The following is a 23,706-nucleotide window of genomic DNA, read 5'->3' as shown; positions in this document are numbered from 1 at the left end:
TGATAGAAGGGGTGACGTAGGAGCATTTGAAGTCTCCGAACATCCATAAATCTTTGTGTGTTCTTACTTTAGTTATTTATTCTATCTTTCAGTCAGTTTATTTCCACAACTGTCATCAGTTAAACTGATTGTCATTGACCGACGAGATTCCTAAGTTTCAGTTTGTCACAGAACTGACACTTTATTCGAAAAGATTGTAAAATCGTGAGTGTTTATTCAACCCCCTTTCTAAACACTTCCCAACCAATCAAACGATCCTAACACTCGCCCACAACAACTTTCTCTTGAGCATCGGCAGTGGCTATAACACAGCCGAAGTTGGGATGCGGGGCCGTAAAGCCTGCAGATTTGTCAGCCAAATGGGCCGCACGCCTGATGCAGGTGGCATCGAAGGCAAGTGAAGAAGAAGAAGTTGCACGGCAGACAAGGGAAGAAGGGAAATTAGTTTCATTCAGTTGGGATGATACAATATCAAATCAAATTAGGGCATCCACATTCTCACCTACTACCTCATAAAAAATTGTATGGTCCACATGTCACATACACATTATATTAACACATCTATTCTCTCACATTCATTTAACATTAACAGTCATTATTTGTAGGTCCCGCTGTCCACTCAGTCATCTTATTTTTATTTAAAAGTAAATAAATTCAATTTCAAATTATTTAAAAAATTTAAAATATTATTATTTTATATAAATAATAATATGTTTTTATATATTTAGTACGTAATTTTATCTTATTTTCTAAGTGTCAGTTATTTAAAATTTTATTTTATTATAAACGCAAAATGAAACAGTACAATATGTAAAAATATATAACACTTGCATAAAAATAAAAAAGAACATATAAATTAAATGTAAGAGAAAATGTAAAATATTAATTCAAGAGTTGTTGTATTGTGACCAAATATGTTCAATTAAGTCGGCACGAAGTTGATGATGCACGTGAGTATCACGTATTTCGGAATTTGTCGGAGATATTCATGAAATCTTAGGTTTGAACCCTGGACGGGTTGTGCGGGTTCATAACCTTCATCGTTGTACCAATTTGTCACGTGAACCCCCTCATCTTCAACAATCATGTTATGTAAAATAATGCATGCTAACATAATATGTTTTAACTTTTTTATGTACCAGTAACGAGCTGGACCTCTGACAATTGCCCATCGAGCTTGGAGCACCCCAACCCCAAATGCTCGTTCAATATCTTTTCTTGCAGACTCTTGTCTTTCCTTAAAAAGCCTTTTCTTTGGATCCTTAGGACAAGGAAAAACCTTAACCAAATTGGTTCTTTCCGAATATATTCCATATGTTAAATAATACCCCTTCGTTTATCATGAAATTAATCTCTGGGGCATTTCCTTGCAAGATATTATTGAATATGGGAGATTCGTACAACACGTTAAGATCGTTACGTGAACCGACGACACCAAAGAATGCATGCCATATCCACAGGTCTTGAGACGCGACCGCTTCAAGCACGATTGTTGGTGACCCATGGCCTCTTGTAAACTGGCCTTTCCAAGCAACTCGGCAATTTTTCCATTCCCAGTGCATGCAATAAAGGCTGCCCAACATTCCAGTGAACCCGTGCCTCTCATCATGCATTTGAAGAAGACGTTGAACATCATCAACATTTGGCCTTCTCAAATATCGATCAATAAATAGTTCAACCACATATCCGCAGAACTTGAAAAGACACTTGATGACAGTTGATTCACTCATGCGTAGGTACTCGTCAAGATGGTCGGCCGGGACTCTATACGCCAATTGATGAATTGCAGCCATGCATTTTTGTAGTGGTGACAAGCCTTTTCTTCTCGCAGCATCGTCCCTTTGCTGAAAATACGATGAACGATTCTCAAGTACATTCACTATTCGAAAAAATAACTCTCTTCGCATGCGAAATCGTCTTCGAAGTATTTGATCTGGATACACCGGGTTTGTGGAGAAATAATCATTAAAGAGCTTCACATGCCTGGCTTCACGATTTCTTTGGATGAACCTTCTTCTTCGCCGCATCACGTTATTACTTTGATATGCTTCAACTATTTGTCGGCTTTTTTGAAGTATCAATGACATTAGCTCCTTCCCCGGATCATAATCTTCGTTATCAACTTCAACTTGCACTTCGATTTCACTTGTCGAGCTAGAGCTGGAACAACTGGAATATTGAGACATTTTGGAGTAAACAAATTCAAGTCTATGTGTTTACCAAATGGTATGTTTGTAAAATGAAGAATCGAATAGCACAAAGTGTCTATATATTTTTAAATTTCCAATGGCTATTTTCCAACGACCAAATTTGCAACGGCTATATTCCAACGAACATTTTATAACGGCTTTATTCCAATGACTAATTTGCAACAACTACATTAGTTGACCGGAGAGTTACATTAACGGAAATGAAAATTACATTGAATGAAAATTATAACAAATGAAAATTACAATAATCGAAAATTACAATAACTGAAAATTAAATATTCTATCTTCTCATAATCTCTTGACATAGACGTTCGTGGATGATAAGTTGCTCATATGTCATTTGCGAAGTATCCTTCGAAAGGATTGCGTATTCCTTTAGTTGAACTTTGGCCATGACAGCTTTTGCTTTCATCTCCTCTACTTCGAGGTGTTTTTGTTTCATTTCAACTTAAGCTTTTTTCATACTTGTATACTCAGTAAACTTTGCAAACATATTGTCTAAGTTTGTTATCATACACTCCATGTCCGATCTCGTTTTGCCTTTTCCATTTTTTTTTGCAGCCTTCTGACCCATTGGACGATTTTCTTCTTTGTTCATGTTGCTTGCTCCAGACTCCGAGGTTCTTGCTTTCTTCGTGCAAACAAGGTGATCAACGGGCTGTGGAGTAAACATTGGACGATCTTTTACGATTCTCCACACATGCTCGAGATTAAATGTGATTCCGTTATTTTCCTCGCGATATTTTTCATACACAAGCCGTAGTATATTCTCATCATTGTGACCGCTATGATATGCACTATAAATGCTATTGTAATTTGCATTGAATCGATATAATTTTTTTTGGATGGTATTGTGCCAGTGCGATCGTATGACACTTGCACTTCTATTTGGTGTACCTGCGGGACGATTGTCATTGTAGTAGCTTGCAACACATCTCCAGAAAGCTTCCGCTTTTTGATCATTGCCGATGATTGGGTCATCGGTGATAGTGACAAACGATCTCGCTAAGACCTCGTCTTCAACTTTTTTCCAGGTTGACCTTTTTTCTACCCTCAGCGCCAGAATCCACATTTTCCAAATTTACGACTTCAATTGGGGATTCACGGTCGGAGAATTGAGTCTCTGGGACGAAAGTCGGTGTGGTAGGTTCATTTTCTGTCGGAGATGTAAAAAACATACCGGTTGCATGTGGATTAGATAAATAATTTGGTGAATATGGATTATATGGATAATTTGGTGGATATGTGTGATGTGGATAATTTGGTGGGTATGGAAAATATGGATAAATTGGTGGAATTTGTGAATTTTAGGAAAAAATATTTTCTTCCGACATTTTTGGATAATTCACGAAATTTCTACAGAAATATCGGTAATTTTCATCCATTTCGGCACAAAGTAAGATTTTAGAAATAAAATTTTCAAATAATATTGATATAGTGAAAATAGAAGAGAGAAGATTTTTTTTGTGATTTATGATGTATAATATTGTATTTGGATGCTTGAAATAATTTGTAGAACGTGTGAGTATTTATAGATGAATATTTAATTATTTTTTTTAAAGTAGCCGTTAAAATAATTTTTTAATATTTTTAATAAAACTAACCGTTACTATTTTAAAATTATTAAAAATAAATAATCTTTATTTTAACTATTTAAATAAATTATTAAATTAAATAATATACATATACAAATAAATTATTAAATTAAATAATATACATATACATATATATATATATATATATATATACACACACATATATATAATTAATGGGGACCACTATTTTACTTTCAAATTAAAAAAAATAATAAAATATTAAAAAAAATGAAGTGGTGTTGTTTGAACGCCCACATCATGTTGCACAATTGGGTGAGTGACGAACACAATATCTCATTGGTGTTCAACCCAATTAAATGTAGGTGCCCTTAGAAATATATTAAATCAAAATTTTAACTCGAAAATATTTCATTCGTATTCGAGTTTAACATAATCAAACTTTTTTTTTATAGCTAAATTCAAATTTTGTTCGATATTTAACAAATTGTTTATTGTCTTTACTACTTTATTAGTAAACGATAATTATATAGTATTTAGAGCAGTATGACGAATACTTCGCAAACATATTTTGAGTTAAATTCGATTAAAGAATATTTCACTACCCAAAGCTTTGAATTGAACTCGGTATAATCAAGCTAAAAATTCGAAACTCAATTTCTTCATATTCTTCTACGTAAATACAATGATTGAAACTCTATTTTCAACTCCATAGATTAAACATTTCAAATATGAACTATTGTTCATTCTATTTATATAACAAGAAGAATTAAAACAAGTTAATATTATACAATGCTTGAAGTTAAACTTTTTAACTTTTCAAATATTTTAATATTAATTAAATCTAATTAATATATACGTACAACACAAGTGCAAACATTGCATATGCTTTGCAGGTTATATTTAATATTTTAAACTTCAAATATTTTAATTTATATTACATCTAATTAGTTCTAATTGATATCTACGTGCAACAAATGTGCATGCATGCACATACAATGCACGTGCAACGCACAGAGATACTAATTAGATATGTGTGTTCAACATACGCCATAGTTAATCTTTCGGGATTGGGATAAAGAAAATCATGTTTAATGTTGGAGACTCGAAGAAATTCCATAATTCTGACGTTTCTTATTTCCGAGATTCAACGTCGTGTTTCTCAGCTCAAACATTTATTTACATCTCAAACACTTACTGAGCTGTTACTAGAGTTCATTCTATCAGATAGAAGAGCGTGGCGGCTATTAACAAAAGGAATGACACTACGTTAACAGCAGACGGACATAAAGCAGATGATATAGAATGGGCACCCACAGAATAAGCATTTCCACTCACTTCATCTCTTACTTGGATGCTTGATAAGCCTGCGACCAAAAAAAAAGAGGTTTAGTGTATGCTGTGTTTTCATGCACATTTTATCCAGCAAAAGGATCAATATTACAGCACAATCTCAAATTTCCAGACAGCGTATACTTTGGTAGACATTATATATACTGACATATTTATCTCCACTGTTTTTGTTTATAAGAATTAATCTCCACAGTTGAATGCAATAAGAATTAAGTGATTGGCAGGCATATCTCTCCTGTTTTTGTATAATTTGGTAAAGTTGCAGGATACTCGAGACATAATAATGATTCCTACCATAGAAATTTTGATGGAACATCAGAAGTCAACAAGAAGAAATTTAAGAGAACTTGTAAGATACAAAAGTTAAAACAAGGATACAAAAGAAATTCTTTATTCATTTCACACATATATAGCAGAGTCGAACCCTGAGACCAGAGAAAATTCACAGCTTATAAGTCGAAATGAACCTCACCAGGCAAAGTCTGCAACACTAAATAATATCACTTATGGATAAATGCTTAACTCACCTTCAGTAAAACCTAAAACCCATAGAAGATAACTTGATAGATACAAGAGAAACTCAAAAAAAAAAGTTCACGTTTTTTTATTCTTGAAGCAAGTAGAGAAATTAATTGATTTGAGAAGTTGTATGACAGCAAAGCACTCACCAAAAATGATCAGGCAAATGTATATGCACAGGTAACAAATAAAGCCCCACGGAAATCTCATATATCAAGATGGAATGTTATCTAACATCAAGGGATTACCCTACCACAAATATTTCTAAATATTTAATAGGAAAGATATGCACAATCTAAAAGATGAGTGTAGAGGAAATCAAATACTAAATTATACTCACAGTCATACTCAGTCCATCCAATGTTCTGATTTTCAAGGTCATACAAAATGAGCTTGTCTGACAATACAATATCTGCAAACAGAAGAACAGAAAAACAAATTAATTGATTCATGGGCATCTTTGATGTAAGTCTTCCATTAATATCTACTTCCCTTCAGGAGACAAGTCATCAGTTGATATTTTGAATTAAAGTAAAGATATTATTGCAGCAAATTGCCCAACTAATTGTTGGAACCCATAAATATATTAAGATCAACAAAGAGAACAAATTATTGCAGCACATTGCTCAACTAATTGTTGGAAAAGTATGATATCATTCCCAATTTCACGGCAATAAACTAATCAGAGATTGTCTAAATCCTGTCTTCAATCAATCGTAAACTCAATATTATTGATGACAAATTTCATAGATTAGTTTCCTTAATCATGGATATCTCTTTCTATATTAAGAAATGAGAAAGCCTACAAATCTGGTGCAATTTCATTCATAAATATCATTGACGACTGTTCATAAGTTCGATCTTTTCCCATCGCCATAAGGTTCTGAAATGAACACAAAACAATGTCCATTCATTCCTCAAAGGAAACCTATCTCTGCCACTCGATCCCTCATCTCAATTGAGCACAGATAGAATTCATAATCTCTGTGTGGGTGAAATAGGGCCTTTCTGACATGTAAATTGAGCATCATAAGCCTTTCAAAGGAAAACACATACCATGAAGTCGGCTATAAACTCATCGGCCACGTCAGCAACCATGTCAACATCAAGTTGACCAATCGGTTGCAAAAATTGCACAGTAAAAGCAAAAAAGGTCGAGTTGTTTAGTCCACGCAGTTGGATAAAATTATCCACCTTGCAAAGTCATAACTCCTACTTTAATCTCATGAACAGTATATGTTTTCTCTCTTTAGTTTACTTTGTCATTTAAGATAAGTAGTATGAAGTGAATCTGTTATATGGAAGAGTGACTAACAAATAATACGAACATCATTCAACACCAACTTGAGAAGGAGAGTATCCTTGTCTACGACCCAGTAGCATTGAATTGCTCAAAATTTTAACCATGCTGAGGTTAAAATTACTGTTGGGGGTGATGGAGAGACCATAAGTTTGTGGATAAGCCACATAAAGTTGGTGTCTAGGTAGGGATGGTAGTGGATCAGGATTGAGTCAAGTGTGCTAGAACCTGATACCCCAACTATTGCTAGAACCACCTAGACCTGCCCTCACCCATGCCTGAAATTAGTGGGTTCGACGAGTCAAACAATTAAACTCAATATTATTTGATATATTTTTCACTAATTCATTTATAACAAAAAATTAGATAAAAATGTATAGTAAAAGCTTTTTTTAGCAAAACCAACAGGGCAATTTTTATAAAATTCTTCTTCGTCAAATATAGTAGGACAAGTTAATTAAACACTCACCCTTGAATAATTACATACTAATAAAAAAGAAACATGCAAAATTAAAAACAATGTAGCTTAATATATTGTCACAAAAGTAGTATGACCTGTGTAGTTTCTTTACCCACGTTTATTATATTATTATTAAATTATATAACTCGTTACATTTGATAAATGGGTCAGGTCAATACATGTTGCCCGCCCCCAATACCTATGTAACTAACTCAAACCCGACCCAAGTAGGTTGGGTTCAGGTCTTACCCAAACCTATTGTCATCTCATGTCTAGAATGCAGAATGCTAAATGACATGAATTTTTTGACGAAGCACTTGAATTTAGACCAAAATAATAAATTGAGTTTTTTTATGCAAGCTAGAAACAAATTATGCTTCAACTTGATGGGGAATGTCGGAAAATTATGATTTCTTTCTCAAAATTGGCAGGGGATTGTCTTTATGTTTTCTTTAATTATAATCATAAAATTATTGGTAATAGATTTAATCAATTAGTTTCCTTCATTGTATATATATTTTCCTACTTGCAAGGGTAAGAAAACATGTATATCATATAACATTTTCATTTATAATTATCAATGAATCGATTATTTTGCTCGATGTTTTCTCAACATATCAACATGATAAACATCGTGCATATAATAATAGTTTTTTTAATGAGAAAAATTATAACTTTTTGGAAATTATTTTGATATTTCTCTTAAGTTCGATTCTACAAAATGTATTCCCAAACATGCTTACAAGATATCATGCATGTATTATTCATAAGAAGAATGTGTTGAAGTAACCAACTTGTCAATGTCGACTGAAATAACATTAAATGCAATAGACGTTTTCACTCTCATCTCAACATATTATGGAAATGGTATCTTTCAAATGCTCAAAAATAAAGTCACTTAACTTTGTTTCTACTTTATTCAATGTTGCATGGATATCAAATCTAAATTACAAGTGGGACGTTTCCAACTGGTTCTTGAATCATTTTGGTATTAAATTACAATTAATTATCTTGAACGCTTATTACTCTATCTGCATTCTTATGAGTGGTGATCATCCTCCGCCAATACCAATATGGATCATCCATCACCTGGTTCCTTTTCATTCAGTGGCTTCTCTGTTTTTCCAGAAATTAGTGATAGAAAATCGAGAATCGCATCAATTTGTAGGTTCGCTCTCTCATTCAGATGACATCTTCAAAAGAGACATATCGGTTTTGTCATCGTTTAAGCTTTGCCTACAAGATGGTAGGATTGTCCTCCGGTTCTAGATTTGCGGGGAAAAAAAACCATTTGGTAGATATATTGAGATGAATATGAATTATATTCCCCATGGAGGCCTAGGCTCCGCAATAATTAATGGCCGGAAAACCATTCAGTAGATAGATTAAGATGAATATGAATGATGTGCTCCATGGAAACCCAAACTGTAACGCCCGAAAACCTGAACACACTAACCACATGCATGCATGAAAATTTATTTGAAATTATTTAAATGAGTTGTCTAGAAACATGTTTAAATATCTGCATGATTTAATGATTATTTAACCAAATATAATGAATGCAAACTTTACGTAGTCGAATACGCGATGCATGGCAGAAGGCGAGAGAACCGGAGACTATTTTGATAAAGTTTCTATTTTTAAAAAGTTATAAATAGAAACTTGGGACTTAGTAATCCAAATTAGGAAAGCGGAAAATCTATTTATAGTAAGAGACGGACTTAATCAGTAGCGATTTTGCTAAGAAAATGAGTAGTTTCGGGTGTGCGGTACTAGAAACGAGTAGCACTAAATATTTTTAAATATAGTTGAGACTTTTTAGTGGATTAATTATGGGTATAATTAATTCCTTAATGGGCCTAGATTAATAAAGATTTAATTAAAATAATTAGGGCACTTAACTAACCTAAGGCCCACTTAACAACTTAATGATTTAATTAAATAAAACATACTCATCCTACGCCCCTCATTCACGTCTCTCACACCACCAGCACACACAAACACACACTAGGACTCTAGAAGTGGCCGAATACTAGAGGAGAGGAAGGAAGTTTTGCGTCCCGTTCATCTCTCGTCGCGTCGTCGCTCGTATATCGTAAGAATAAAGGAACAAGGCATGTTTTCAACCTTTCTTTATGCACCATTTAATCCATATTATTGCATGTATTATGATTTTGTGTGTAAAGTTTACAAGGATGATGGTTTTCAATTTCCTACATGTGCATCTCATGTTTTCATAAAAGATTTTTTTATGTTTATTGAATTGTTGAAGAGGAGATGCAAACCGAAAGATTTAAGAGACGAACTAAACGCCTAAGAGTAAGTTTTGAAGGGACTACAGCCATAAGGGACACCTCAAGGGCAGCACACCTGCACGTTAATGTCATGAGGGGCCGAGAGAGGGAAAGGGACGGGTTTGGGGTTCCATCGGCCAAGGGGGCTGCATGGGGTCCTAGCCATGGTTTGGAGGGTTGGTTTAGGGTCCTAGGTAGGTCTTGGTTGGGGTCGGATATTGCTTGGATGGGCTGGAGCAAAGCTGAGGCCGAGAGTGCATATGCTGCCGCGTAGGGGCTGTTTTGGCGTGTGGGGGTTCCTACGGCTAAGGGGTCGGTTCAAGCGCTGGACTAGGGGCTAGGGCCATGCCTTAGGGTCCTAGTGAGGGTCTAGTGTGAGCCAAGAGTCGAGCCAAGGGCAGCCACAGCCGCTGGAGAGCCGGTTTGGTGCGCTGCTGATGTGAGGGGTTTAGAGCATGGGGCGTCTGGTCTGTGTCCAAAAGGGCCTGATCATGGTCTTTTTTAGGGTCTAAGGAAGGGGTCTAGGGCCTGGTTTGGGTTCGTTTCGAGCCGTGGTCTGTTTGGAGTCGTAAATTGCCCGAACGTGTCAAAAAAAATGGGCGAATTGAGCCTAGGTTAAAAATTTAATCCATGTTTTGGTTTTGGCTAGGGCTTGGGAACTTCCAGCAGCTTATATTGAGTCTTGGGATGTTAGTAAAGGTCTGGTCTCCGGTTGGTTTGAGTCGAAAGGGTAGTTTGGTCAATTTTTTAACTGACAACGCGAAAACAGTGGTAAACTAGTCATCCGATAAACGAATTGAGTCATTTTTTAAATGTAGGTCCTAAGATTGAATTTCCAGCAAGCTACTGGATATTTTTGGTGTTTTCAAAGTTTTGAAATTGGGTCGTTTTTGTTAAGTCAAGGTCCAGGGTCGTCCGAGTACGTATAGCGTTGAATCGTGTGCGGTCTGTTCGAGGAAAGTCGAGGGCGGTTTGCAACTTCCTAAAACAATTCCATATCATGTAAAATGTTATTTTTAGAAGTTTTAAAGTATATGTATGATATATGCTATTTTTAGAAGTTTTAATGTATTTGCACGCATATCGACGTATACAAACGATATAAAGCATTTTTGGAATTTTTAAAGAATATGGAAAGTTATGAATGTTTTATGAAATGATAAAGTAAAGGAAAAATATTTTTGAAGAATGTGAATTGATCGTGACGAAAAGTAGTAAAGGATCCGTTGAATATGAGAACGGTGAACTTGCAATTAAAAGGGAGTGAACCGTCGAAAACGGGGGCGGGAATCTCAATGATAATGGATCCGTTGAAAAAGTGAATGGTGAAGTTAATTTTATGATAGTCGGTGGGATCGTCGAAGAAGTGGACGTTGAACCCGGCGACCTAGTACTATGGTTTATAGATTGATCAATCGAATGAATGTTGTCACTTTCAAGCATCGGACTTCACTTAAAAATGATAATTTTAAATGGAAAATGCTCATATATAAGCATGATTTAAAAAGTTGCATATTTCTTTGAAGGTTTCATGGCTGCATGAAAAATTTATTTTTAGTAAAAGTAATTTTTATGCATGTGATTGTATATTTACGTACTTGCTATATTAGATTTGAACATGCTGAGTCACTAGACTCACTAGGTTTGAATGGTTGCAGGTAATGATGATGTTGAGTCATGAGGTGCGGACTATCGAGTAATCCGAGAGGCGCAGTGCATACCCGAGGACCTAGAAATTCCGCATATGTTAAAGACTTTTGATGATTTTATGGATTATCGCTTTTATTTATAGACTGTTAAGATGCTAGAATTTATTGAGTTGAATTTTAGACTTTTATTGTTTTATTTACTTATTCCGCGTGAATGGTTTTGGATATTATGAAATTCATTTATTTTATTATTTATGCTAGTTTATTTATGATAAATTAATTATGCATGGTTTAAGGAAAAAAAACTAGTGTAAATTAAATGAATTTAGAAAAAAAGTCGTTTCACGAACTGTAATAATTAATGGTCTCATTTGATATAATAGAGGTCATTTGATTAAAGCTTTCGCTATGCGTCTTCGAGAAATTTCTTGCAAAGCTTTCCAAAAGATTAGGGTTGAAACACAACTTCTCAGGCATTCGCTTCTTGCACATAAAAAGGAGTTATGGACCTAAGCTATGGCCAATTTCGCTTGTAAGTCACTTCGAATATATCTTCAAATAGGTCATATCGCCATAAGGTTAGACGCATCCTCGACCCTCGTAGAGCTGTCAAAACGGGCTGGCCTGCCAGTATGGTGGTTTGGACCTGTTATGGTCCAAGGTTTGGATCTTATTATAGGATGATCAATGTATTTTGGATAAAGTGCTCGTTTTGAGAGAACCTCGCGACCTCATATTCACCGTTTGATTTTAGAATTATGGATATTCTTATTCCTTGCAACAATAGTCATTTAAATACAAGGAAGAAAATAATTTCCCTAGCAAGAAATCTGTCGTAATTCCTCTATCTATGGCTAGAATTCATGATATTAAAAAAGGAAACTAAATAAAATCTTTCTAATTCTTTATTTTTGAATCTTCCACCACTTCATCATTGATTTCAGCAGTTTGTTCTTAAGTCTTGCCCATTACACATGTCTCCCGTTGGAAATCGTGCTAGTCCTCAACCACGAAAAATAGATATTCCAAGATCTTCCAAATTGTTGTTGCTCTCTTGTTATTCTGAAAAATTCTCCACCGCTTCAAGAACAATTGTTGTAGGAGTAATCCAAGGATTAAGCACAAATGGCGGTAATTCTTAAATTCTTCCCACTTTAACTTTGGACGATCTCGTTCCCATTTGAGGAACCAGGGGTCGCCATTGCACTCAAAGTGGAAAGAGGCCAATCATTCCTTGTCTTTCTCCGGTCCGTTTTGGTGTCGAAAAAACTTTTCACATTGACTGAGATATCTCATCAGGTCCGATTGGCTATTGCACTGAGGAAAATCTAGCTTCAAATTTTGAGGTACTTTTGATAAGTCATCATCGCTGTCTCGATATCCTTCAGAATGCTGGTCGGTGGTGCCCCATTAATTGCTATTGCCTTTGCCCCGATCTTCTTCCAATCACAAGGTTGACAGACATTTGGATATCTCCTCCAATTGATCGAGAAGAGCTTGCTGCCTTCTTTCATTGGGTGTCATTTCCTCTTGATACAACTTTACAAAAGCTTCGAATTGTGGTTGTAGTGCTTGGAATCCACATGACGATTGGCTCTGATACAACTTGTTATGATCCCAGGTCTGGATTATGTTATGGGATGATCAATGTATTTTGGATAGGGTTTCGGGACTCATTTTGAGATAACCTCACTATTTGATTTTAGAATTCTGGATTTTCTTATTCCTTGCAACAATAGTTATTTAAATACAAGGAAGACAATTAATTTCCCTAACAAGAAATCTGCCGTAATTCCCCTGTCCATGGCTAGAATGCATGCAATATTAAAAAAGGAAACTAAATAAAATCCTCCGAATTAATTTGTTATTTCTGAATCTTCCAACACTTCATCCTTGATTTCTGTAGTTCGTCCTTAATTCTTGCCCATTACACTACCAACCCGTGAAACTAAATAAAATCATTCGAATTAATTCCTTATTTCTGAATCTTCAAACACTTCATCTTTGATTTCAGCAGTTTGTCCTTAACTCTTGCCCATTACACAACCAACCCGCCTCGGGTTGCGGACTGCGGGTTAGGCGGGACAACTCGCCAATTTTTTTTTAAAAAAATAACATCCATTCTTAAAATCCTTGCTTCATATTAAGTATGAGGACATTATAATAACTACCTAGACAGGACACCAACTTTTTTTTCCCAATTTTACCGTTATATGATATTAATATTACACTTTTGTTTTTTGTTTTTGTTTTTTAATTTTAACACACACTTTTATTTTTATTTATTTTTATTTCAACAATTCAAATATCAATTTAGTCCCTCCATAATTTGTCAAATTTCACTTTAGTCTATCAATAATAATAAAAAAAATTGTACACACACGCATCACGTGTGCATAGTAACTAGTTCTTAATAAAAATTCTCAAATATTTGATGGAATTGACAACTCACGTGACTAAAGAATCGAGCATATACTTTACCTATCAAATGATACATTAAAAATATTATTATAAAATACCCAACATATATATCTATTATTTATTAAATGCGAGTGACGATAATTACTAAATTTATTTATTTTTATAATGTTACATCTTAATTTTTTTCTCCACCGATAATAAACTTTATTATATTTTTTGCTTCTCAAATAATCTACGATTGTAATTTTATTTTATCTTTTGAGTACTTATTTTATAATTTTGGAAATACTAGAAACGAAACCACATTTAACTTGGTTACACATTTAATTCCCACAAAATGTACACGATCCCAAATTTCACATAACTATAGAATAATCGTTTAATAATTAATAAAATCTTAATTGTTTAATAATTAATAAAAAATTTATTGTTTTTAAATAACAGCGGGCCAACCCGCCTCAACCCGCAACCCATATTTCTCAACTTCAGCTAACCGATTAGTATATGATCAATTTTTATAGTTTCGGCACTACAATCAATGTTTGAGCACCATTGTTGATCCTCTGAGCCTTTGTAACAACTTCAACGAATGGCAATTCTCGTTGTACTGATAAAGGTTTTATTGACTTGGTGAATGGATTGAGAGGCATGAGGTTTTACTATGTTTGGCCATCAATTGTTTCTCGTGTTATACCTTCACTCGATTCCTTTGTAAGTGGTGATGAAGATCCCACACTTTGTTGGCATACTTTTGGTTGTGATGCTCCATATTTAAGACCTACCTAGCTAGGGCCTAGGAGATTGTTTAGTTGGCTCCAACTCTAGTCTTGCTTGAGTTGAATGTTCTCTTGTTATTATCTGGCCGATTGGGGGATTAGGCACAATTATTTAGAGTCAGCCATACTTTGTTCCCTAAGACTATAGTCTACTGTAGGTACTTTACAGAAGAAAATCCAGCAGCTATCCAAAATCAGCTAATTATGGATCGAGAGTTTAGACTGTTTTCAATGTTGAATATGAAGATTGTGTTGACTATTCACAGTTTATATTGTACAATTTTATGGCGCAATTACATAGTATCCCTGCATTTTCTATCGTCACCGTAGACAATCAGTGGAATAAAATCTAAATACGATGGGAATCATCTGAGTCAAAGAGCTTGAAAAATTCATAATTCCCTTTTTTTTTTAAAAGCAACCAATTCTATGACAAGCTGGCTTGATTCATGCCGAGGAAGTGATTCATGCCTGCACCCATTAATTAGAGCTAAAGGATAGCCAGGAAACTGCTACCTCGTTGTCCAATATGGACACTTCGGCGAGGTATAATGGTGTTGGCTATCAGGAAAATCAAGCTGGGAGGGGTCTTAATGATTTTGTTTTCCTCCTATTATTTTGCAGTTGGCATACCTTCCCGTTTGCACAGATATTCGTGCTGATCAGTTAATCTAATGACTAAATCTTTTTGTCAAAAGGAAAATTAGATTATCACAGATTTTTATGACCCAGATAGCATAGATGAACACAATTTAACTAATGCAAAGGCAATTCAAAATCATGAGTTATTTTGTTTGACTGATTACTTACCAAATAATCAGATATTCTCAAAACAAGAGCGCGATACTACCAAATTAAGCCAGTGATTATTCTTTGTCAAAAATAACAGATAAAAGATACTTGTGTGAATCCATACACGTAATATAGGAAAAAGTACTCGAATATACCTCCCAATAGAGTTATTTCCCTTCCTTTCTTTGTATGTGTTTTACTGTTTTGCCAACCTATACAATACTCTTTATCCTGGAAATTCAAAGTTTTTCACATTATGATATTTTGAATAATTTCCATCCTGGCAATGTTAAAGGCGAGTGAGGTTTGTTAAAAGATCAGCCGCTACAAGAGCACTGGAGAAACATTTCCAACATGACTCATGTTAATTTTAGATCATTATTAATGTTTCATCATTACAGTCAGCTTTGTCTCTGTCCATCTCATTAGTTTGTGAACAAAGTAAAGCTACATTTGCTAACGGGTTCCAACTCTATGCATGGATATGAATCTGCAAAGAATCCTTGATAAATTTGAATTTTTGTGCAATGAATAGCAAAGTAAATTGCCTCCTATCTCCTTTGTCATGTACATTGCAGTAATTATACATTAATCACCAAGAATAAATAGCATCATGCTTTCACAAAAGCAAGATCATGAAATCCTTGATGTTTGCCGCATTATATTAAAAGTAAATTTGGAAATGCAACTGAGCCAACCACTAAAATCTTACCAAATTAATATAGACTACTTACATTAACTTTTAGCAAATAGTTGTGGGGATAAACTGGCAAAGAAATTGAGTCCTCAAAATGAAAGCCAACAACAGGAAATTCATCATCAATACTGCAAAACAAGAAAAAAAAATTAAATTTTCAAAACAAATTAAGGTACGTAAAATGACAATCAGAAAAGCATCTCTCAGATCTATGGCAAGGATTGTCTTGAGCCTGCCGGTGTTACGCTAACGTAGTTTTCATTCAAACACATACAAAAAGAGATTGGGAGAGAGAACTCAGGCTTAGAAGACTTACTTCCCATTGTACCAAAAGCATGTGAAGCGCTGCTCAACTACATAAGTTTTCAAATCTGATCGATGAGCAATAATCTAAAGACGAATAGATAGACAGAGCGGAGAACAAAAGAGACGTTAACAGAAACAGATGCAAAGGATCAATCCTATATGGATAGCTTGATCAAGAAAATAACGCTCTTTATAGTTAATTTCAGATGTACCTTGTCTAGAAGCTGTTGATATACCTCTGACGGAAGATAGGCCAAAGTTGTACCACTGTCAATTGTAGCCCTTCTACCTAGTCCCCCGTCAAACAAAGCAGAGGGAAGATTTAGTAATTGACCACCCACCTCAACACCCTTCAGGACAACATTATAATGCGGCCTATGGTAGCAATAAAAAATTAATTAGACAAGTGTGAATTTAAATTAACGAAAAGCTAATGTGTAAAATTCAACATGGTATACAAACCATTAGGGTACTGATTTAGTAATAGAAAAAAGGAAACATACAAATGAGTAATAATGTCACGTACTGATTTGGCACAAGTTTTATTCTATTTACTTTTGGTTGCACCACTTCTCCAATGGCAAATATGCCACCTCCCTTCTTGTGGTTCAAGCAATGTGAAAATATCTTTTTCACCTTTCCAGAAGAAGCAAGCTGTGAAAGAATGGATGTATTTGCTTGTCCAAAACCAATTATTCCATCAAGTGCCCCAGAAGATGAAACAAATCCTTCAGATTGTTTAGCTGAGCAACTGTATAAAATCATAAACAAGTAAGATGCATAGAATGCTCATGGTAAAACTATGAGAGCATTCTTACAGAAGATTCATTTTGAAAATAAGCACATATCACAAACAATAAAATAGGTTAAGACACCAACTAATCTCAGCCACTCAAGTCATATCTAGGATATCCTAAGAAGTTAGCAGAAGGAATCCACTTTAGCAAAATCGCATAAAAGTTAAACGCAAATGAAAGGCAACAATGAAATATTAAATATGCACAAAAGCCTGTTCATACCGGAAGAAGAATGTTGACTCCTTCCAAAATTAAATCGCAAGTAAGTAAAAGTAGAATTCCAGTCTTTTATGCGGAAAAGATAGAAATTCTATTAGCATCCGGTCAGAATATACATGTGGAACTATCATAAGATAAGATATGACCTCTATACTTTGAAAGAGCATGGATTTATATCATTGCATAAGCATTGTTCTCGTGTTCATAATGGTGGTTTTTGTTAAGTACATGTGTCATGCAACTTTCTTTCAAGTGTGAGCATGAGTGTACATGTGATATCGCATGAGAATGGTAACATGCAACGCTTAATCTTAACAAATTTGTTTCCCTTCTTACACAGAAATAAAAATAAACCATAGATACCAATGAACATCCAGATAACTGAATATCTATAACAGTTCAACAAGTCATCGAAGCTCATGCATAACTTCAAATAATGCAGAATTGCCATCAATTGAAATACTTAGTAAATCAGTCGCGCACGTATGTAAACTATGGAATTTAAGAGACAGCTTAATATAATATTTTCTTAAACAAATGCAACCCCACCCATCTACCTGACTGGTGGGGAGCACCCGATGGGGGTGATGGAGGCGTCTGGAATTGAATTACTTTATAATGTTTCCAATTGTCTAGAGTTTTAGTGACACGTCTAGTTTAAGCATATAAGCACAAGGTAATTGGATGCACATGCTCGAATACCTACTCCAATACAAAAAGATTAAGTTGTGGTTCACACATATTGGCCACTGGTGCACCTGTACTTGACATTTTTTGTGCTCCATTAAGCCTTTTTTTTTCAAATTCTCTACGTTAATAAATGAACGACAAAGGGATGGGGCAATGGAAGTAATGATTCAAATAATATCTCTATGGACGACGCATTTATATTTTGTTTCAAACATTATCCACTTGAGATATTTGGTGGTCATAATCATGTTTTGTGGTCTACTGACTTTTCATGTTTCACGGCTTCAATAAAATAAGCAGAAAATTCACATGTTATACAGCATCAGATACACTATTCGCTGTTAATACCAATGTTTACAACATTAATACCAATGGATCCCAAATAAAGAAGATAGCCAATCTTTTGAGACAGAATCCACAACAAAGGCCACGTGTTAATGAATTTTTACGGTTGAAACGTTTGTAACCAATAATTTCAAACGATCTCATAATTCAAATTTGTTTTCACCATTTACAATGTTACGCCAAATTATTAACTAGAAAGCTAAGAAAATATAATATAGTTCCAGAACAATCAATTATATGTGGATTAAATACACATTCAAGTCCTTGATACAAATTAAGGATTGATTCCATGAATGTTAACTGGTAATCTCAACTTGTGTGTCACCAATGAAGTGCTAGGTGCTACACCAGTAATCAGTTTGTGAATGACTAGCACATAAGCTATATCTTGAGAAGGTTCAAGTTAATGGTTGATGTATTAATAATATCTCAAAATTCAAGCACTGGAACCAATTTACTGAGAAGCCTGACAACAAACTATAAGCAAGAGAATACAAACCAACCCGAAGGCAATGGATCCATTCATCAATGATGTTTGGAGGTTCCCAGTCACTTGATCAAGTTTAAAAAAATCTCTGACAAAATATCCCTCAGTTCTGCTTCCATCTCCATATGCGACTATATATTCACAGTTCTTTCCAACTTTGCAATTGAGATTCGGACTATCAAACTCAGCAGCACAGAAATCTTGGTCACAAGAAACTGTCTGTCCAGTGGAGGAGGCCTTCAAGTCATACTGCTTCAAGGGTATCTGATGGATTAATTGAACAATAAACTATTCATTCGACCTCCAATATTTATATGAAAAATGATTAATGGTGCTAGCAGCAAGCAGAAAATTTTCAGATGCCACATTCAACTGCTGGAATATAATTTTTAAGATAAAAGGAGTCCAAATAGAACAAAGAAAAAGAGGAAGAGACATACATTAAAGTCACTTTTTGTGGGACATCTCTCACAGTTTTGGCAATTCACCCACAAAATATCACTTCCAGTATCTACTTGAACGTGATAATCAACTGGAGGAGTCCCAATTGTTATTTTGGTGTAATAAAGCCTGCACCAATTTATTAAATGAAAATTGAGATACACAAAATAATCGTTATCTTGAAGAAGAAAAACCATTTGGACACCAAGAAATTCTGACAACTGACAAGGCAGCACATGAAAATGGTGTTCTTTCGTCAACTAGTGATTGCAATCAAGGAACAAAATAATTTACTCATGTGATGCCATTTGGAACCAAATAATTATTCCTTCAAAATTATGTATGGACTATCCATCCAACTGCCAAAATTGTTATTGCATGTTTGTGTTTACTTTCTGAAGAAATGCTGTATAAGTTTGCTTTTGGTCCTAGGTATAAAACTCCGCCCTTGTGCTTTTGTTATGGTCAGTCAAAAATTTTCTCCCTGTACATGGATTACTTTGCCACAAACTCATATAGCTTTTCATCCTGAGCCCCAGGTCTTTGGGTTACAGAATAGTTAAAAAGAATGAAAACAAACCATACTTCACTATTGCTGAAGAAAACTTATAAAGTAAAAGCGATTTCCAGATAAACGGAGATAAATTACTGCATACCCTTCGTAGCACAATCCACCCAAATACAGAAAGACGTCCAAGGAATACGATATCATGTTCAAATTTTTTACGTTGGAAAATAAAACAAATGGTTCAAATGCCAGAAGCCTTAGCAAGGGAATAGAAAATTTCCTATCGCTTAAAAAAAATCTGTGTTTCATCATATTGGTTCTTACTTTTATTTCTGTTTTCTATCTCCGCGTGACCGTGTCACCTAATGCTTAATACTATCACTATCTGTGTTTCATCAGATTAGTCCTTACTTTTATTCTGTTTCATATATCAGAGTGACCTGATGGTAAAATTCCACAAACATCATCCACTGCAAATAATAATATAACAAACACGCTTCTTAATGCTAATGCATGATCAATACATGAAGCAAAGAAAAAACTAACAGTAGATAGAAACATTAAGCCAACTGATAAAAACATTAACAAATCAGACAACCACAAACACATTAACACCTACACGGTACATTAGTTAAACCAGCATTGAACATCAGTTACATCACGAAATTATTGTCTTAAAATCATATTTGAAATAACAAATGCACAAGTCAACTCAATCACATGCCATAGAGATACATACGCAGCATTATAAAATGATCCATCGCCGCGTAGTTGGAAATCAATGGAACCTAGCATTCTGCCATGGCGCCGCAAGTCATGCTCCCTCAGAGCACTCAATGTCGCCGTCGCCGTCGCCTGGCCAAGGCCACCATACTTGTGATGAACTTCGAAAACGACATTGCCCTTCACCATACACATTACATTAACCAACAACAGCATCATAAGAAAAATCAAAATCATAGCCTTCCTCCCGCAGTCCATCGCCACCGCCAAAAATTGTGAAATAAGAAAATTGTAATAAAAAGGGAAGAAACCCAACTAATATGAAGGAATACAACTCTTGTTCGAAGAAGACAAATTTTGGTGGGATGGAAACATGAAAAATTCGTCAGCATTGTCTTGTTTTGGACTCGGTGCATTAATGTGGGCAGGCGACGCGAACTGAAAACGTAAGAAAGGGCTACAAAGATATAAAACCAGGAAAAGGGGTAAAATTAGTTGGCTTGAATTGCGTAAAAATTGCAAATAATAGAATTGATTTCAAGATTCTTTAGGTTCAAACTAAAAATCCAGGAAACACATATGTAATTCTTCCCACGTCAAGAAATAAGCCCTTTTACCTCTATTTCTCTCAAGAAAGAAGGAAGCTGTTGCGTCAGACATGTACGTCGTCCTTTTTGTATCCACCACGCGTTCTGCCGTGTTCTGTAAGCTCGCTCCGACTCTAGACTGGGACTGTGAAGGGAGTTCTATTTTTTTTTTTATTTGGTGAAAGAGTTATGATTTATTAAAATATTAATTAAATTAGGTAATATTTTTTTATTTTTTAAAAAAATATTTAATTTTATCTGTCATCAAGTTCTTGTTTGTTGCCTCCACTCGAATCTCGGTGATTCTTTGTTCCTTCAATAGAAACAAAAGAAAATATTGAAGTCTATTGAAGTAAAGATAATTTGAATGAGCAATAAATATAATTTTACAATGTAGATGTTATTTGGATCGAGTTTATTCATGTTGGTTGTATTGTTTATTAAAATAAATATTTTGAATTGAATTTTTTTTAGTATATTAGAATGTAGCATCTAACATATGTTATATATTTGTATAGGTTACGCCAAACGTCATCGTCTTTGAATACGACGTTGAATGAGAAAGTAATGAAGGTATGATATTTAAATGGTGTTCATGATCTAATACTAAGTGACAGCGATTCATGTGGATTGCGAAATTTTTTCGATGGAATATTTATGATGTGAAATATACAGAGTTATGAATCTAGATGGCACAGAACAATCGAGATTAAATTATTTATTGGATGTGAATTATTGCAATATTCGTGTTATTTATATTTAGAATGATAATGATTTAAAACATACTTATATTTTGGTTGTGCAGGAGACGGATATGTGCTTTATGTCGAAGTTAAACATAATATTGTTCCTACTTTGGATGTTGTTGAGACAGATAGAACTCTTGATATTGCTGGAACTGATTGCATTGTGCCCGTTGATTTAAATGTGAATGATTTGAATGATGAACTTGTAGATGACGAATACACTGGCGGTAATTAAAAAGATTTTTATGATGACTATTTTGATCAAAATTTTGTCTCAGATTATCATTGTAAGAACAATGAAGTATTCGAAGATTTAAATAATGTTTGTTCAACTTAAAATATTGAAATAAATGATATAATGTCATCAGTCGGGAAAATATTGTTGAGCACATGGCTCCGATGCATGTGAATGATAATGACTTCATTCAGCAAAATGATATCGAGTACATTATTGTTGTTCATTCGGATGATATTGAGATTTATGTGTAGGCTAGTAATGATACATATTAATTTACTAATGATTCTAACATATTTCTATAATGGTCAAAAAATTTCAAGCAAGGTTGACGTGAAAATTAATAATCCAAAATTTGCCTTGAATTCCTCTATTGAATTTGAAAATGTTAAATTTTCCCGAGTTTATATGATGTTCATTGCGTAAGTAAAGGTTGTAGTTGGAGAATTTTAACTTCAAAACCTAACAATGCAACAAATTTTGAGATTTGTACATGCTGCAACTCACACACTTGTGATTTGATAGAAAGGTGTAAAAGACTCCGACAAGCAAGCTCATATGTTGTTTTTGACATGTTGGTAGAGAATTTTTGGGTGCAACAAGTGACACCTCAACCGAAATCTATTATGACAATGATGCGGTAAAACGAAGTAGAGTTTGAGGTAGAGTTTTGGGTTGAGTTTGATGTGGAATCTGGGGTCCAGTTTGAGGTAGAGTTTGGGGTCGAATTTGATGTGGAGTTTTTCAGATGAGTTTAGTTTTACAGTTTGGAGTATAGTTTTTGAGGTTTGGGTTTTAGGGTGTAGGGGTCATGGAATTTAGGGTTTCGAGTTTAGGAGTTTATAGATGGGTCGAGTTTGGGTCGGATGTAGGTTGGGTCTGGATCAAGTTTTACACTTGTGTAGAGTTTGGGTCGGGAAATGTTACGTTATTTTAAGTAGTAATTTTCGGAAGTTTGACAAACTGGACATTCAATAGATTGAAGTTAACTGATCAAGAAGACTGATAGTAACTGATCTAAAATATGCAAACTATCGGTCGCCCATAACTGAAGATTAATGCTAAGATAATCAAAGGCAACTGAACCAGCTGACTGGACTACACAGACAACTGATTGATCAGTTGCTACAAACAGTTGTAAGCTCGACTAGTTAAAGCCTATCAGCTGATCTCTCAACTGCACACATCATCAGTTAAGGAAAATGACATTCAACCGACAGATAGTACAAAAGAAAGACTGCAACTAGTAGTGGGATCGCCGCATTTCAGAAAAGCTGCAGTGTACGATTGTCAGAAGAATGTTGACGTGGCAAAAAATGGATAGAAATGTTCAAATCGTATTCAATATTACCGTTGGAAGTAAAGCCTATAAATAGCAGAGGAAGAGCAGCTGAGAAAGATCTCAACAACTTCGAACTTACCTACTCTCAACTCGACTCTTGAAAAACTCTTAACTGAGCTGTTATTCTTCTGAAATATTTCAAAGCTCACGCTTATTGTATTCATCCATAGCATTTAAGGCTATACTTTGAGCTTGTAAGCACAAACTGATATTATTATAATCAGTCGTGCTAAGTTATTTCAAATCCAGTCGAGTA

The 23,706-nt window shown here is 34.7% G+C and overlaps 2 protein-coding genes across 4 annotated transcripts; both read right to left on the bottom strand.

The window, feature by feature from the left end:
• Positions 1–2,658: 2,658 nt before the first annotated feature.
• On the bottom strand, positions 2,659–3,282 carry LOC140982100 (glutathione S-transferase T3-like). Its single transcript, XM_073448514.1, has one exon. It carries the CDS (start codon positions 3,280–3,282, stop codon positions 2,659–2,661), a length of 624 nt encoding a protein of 207 aa, XP_073304615.1.
• A 1,589-nt stretch (positions 3,283–4,871) lies between these two features.
• Positions 4,872–21,295, bottom strand: LOC140982823 (aspartic proteinase 36-like). 3 transcript variants are annotated; one of them, XM_073449558.1, is made up of 11 exons: positions 21,158–21,274; positions 20,557–20,997; positions 19,309–19,438; positions 18,885–19,132; positions 16,857–17,081; positions 16,543–16,705; positions 16,341–16,414; positions 16,062–16,152; positions 15,483–15,558; positions 5,976–6,047; positions 4,872–5,130 (listed from the first exon to the last, which is right to left on the bottom strand). In XM_073449558.1, the coding sequence occupies exons 2-11, from the start codon at positions 20,796–20,798 to the stop codon at positions 4,979–4,981; spliced, it is 1,473 nt and encodes a 490-aa protein (XP_073305659.1). In that variant the 5' UTR covers positions 20,799–20,997; positions 21,158–21,274; the 3' UTR covers positions 4,872–4,978. The 3 variants fall into 3 exon arrangements, with proteins under 3 accessions (XP_073305659.1, XP_073305661.1, XP_073305660.1); XM_073449560.1 differs by having other exon boundaries at positions 20,557–20,667; positions 21,159–21,271; XM_073449559.1 differs by having other exon boundaries at positions 4,873–5,130; positions 20,557–20,720; positions 21,158–21,295.
• Positions 21,296–23,706: the final 2,411 nt, after the last annotated feature.

This window comes from Primulina huaijiensis, chromosome 8 (genome assembly GCF_012295235.1).
Source record: "Primulina huaijiensis isolate GDHJ02 chromosome 8, ASM1229523v2, whole genome shotgun sequence".
Lineage (NCBI taxonomy): Eukaryota > Viridiplantae > Streptophyta > Magnoliopsida > Lamiales > Gesneriaceae > Primulina > Primulina huaijiensis.
Note: the sequence above shows the minus strand (reverse complement) of the source record. Positions and strands in the feature narration are given on the sequence as shown.

What these genes read in the sequence shown, in the direction of transcription:
- LOC140982823 (XM_073449558.1), bottom strand. Translation starts at nt 20,798, where the DNA reads ATGGACTGCGGGAGGAAGGCTATGATTTTGATTTTTCTTATGATGCTG. An exon ending in CCACAAAAAGTGACTTTAAT is followed by an intron (nt 19,133 to 19,308) that starts GTATGTCTCTTC and finishes TTAATCCATCAG; the next exon opens with ATACCCTTGAAGCAGTATGA. An exon ending in TGGATGGACTGAGTATGACT is followed by an intron (nt 5,131 to 5,975) that starts GTGAGTATAATT and finishes TTTTGGTCGCAG; the next exon opens with GCTTATCAAGCATCCAAGTA.
- LOC140982100 (XM_073448514.1), bottom strand. Translation starts at nt 3,282, where the DNA reads ATGTGGATTCTGGCGCTGAGGGTAGAAAAAAGGTCAACCTGGAAAAAA.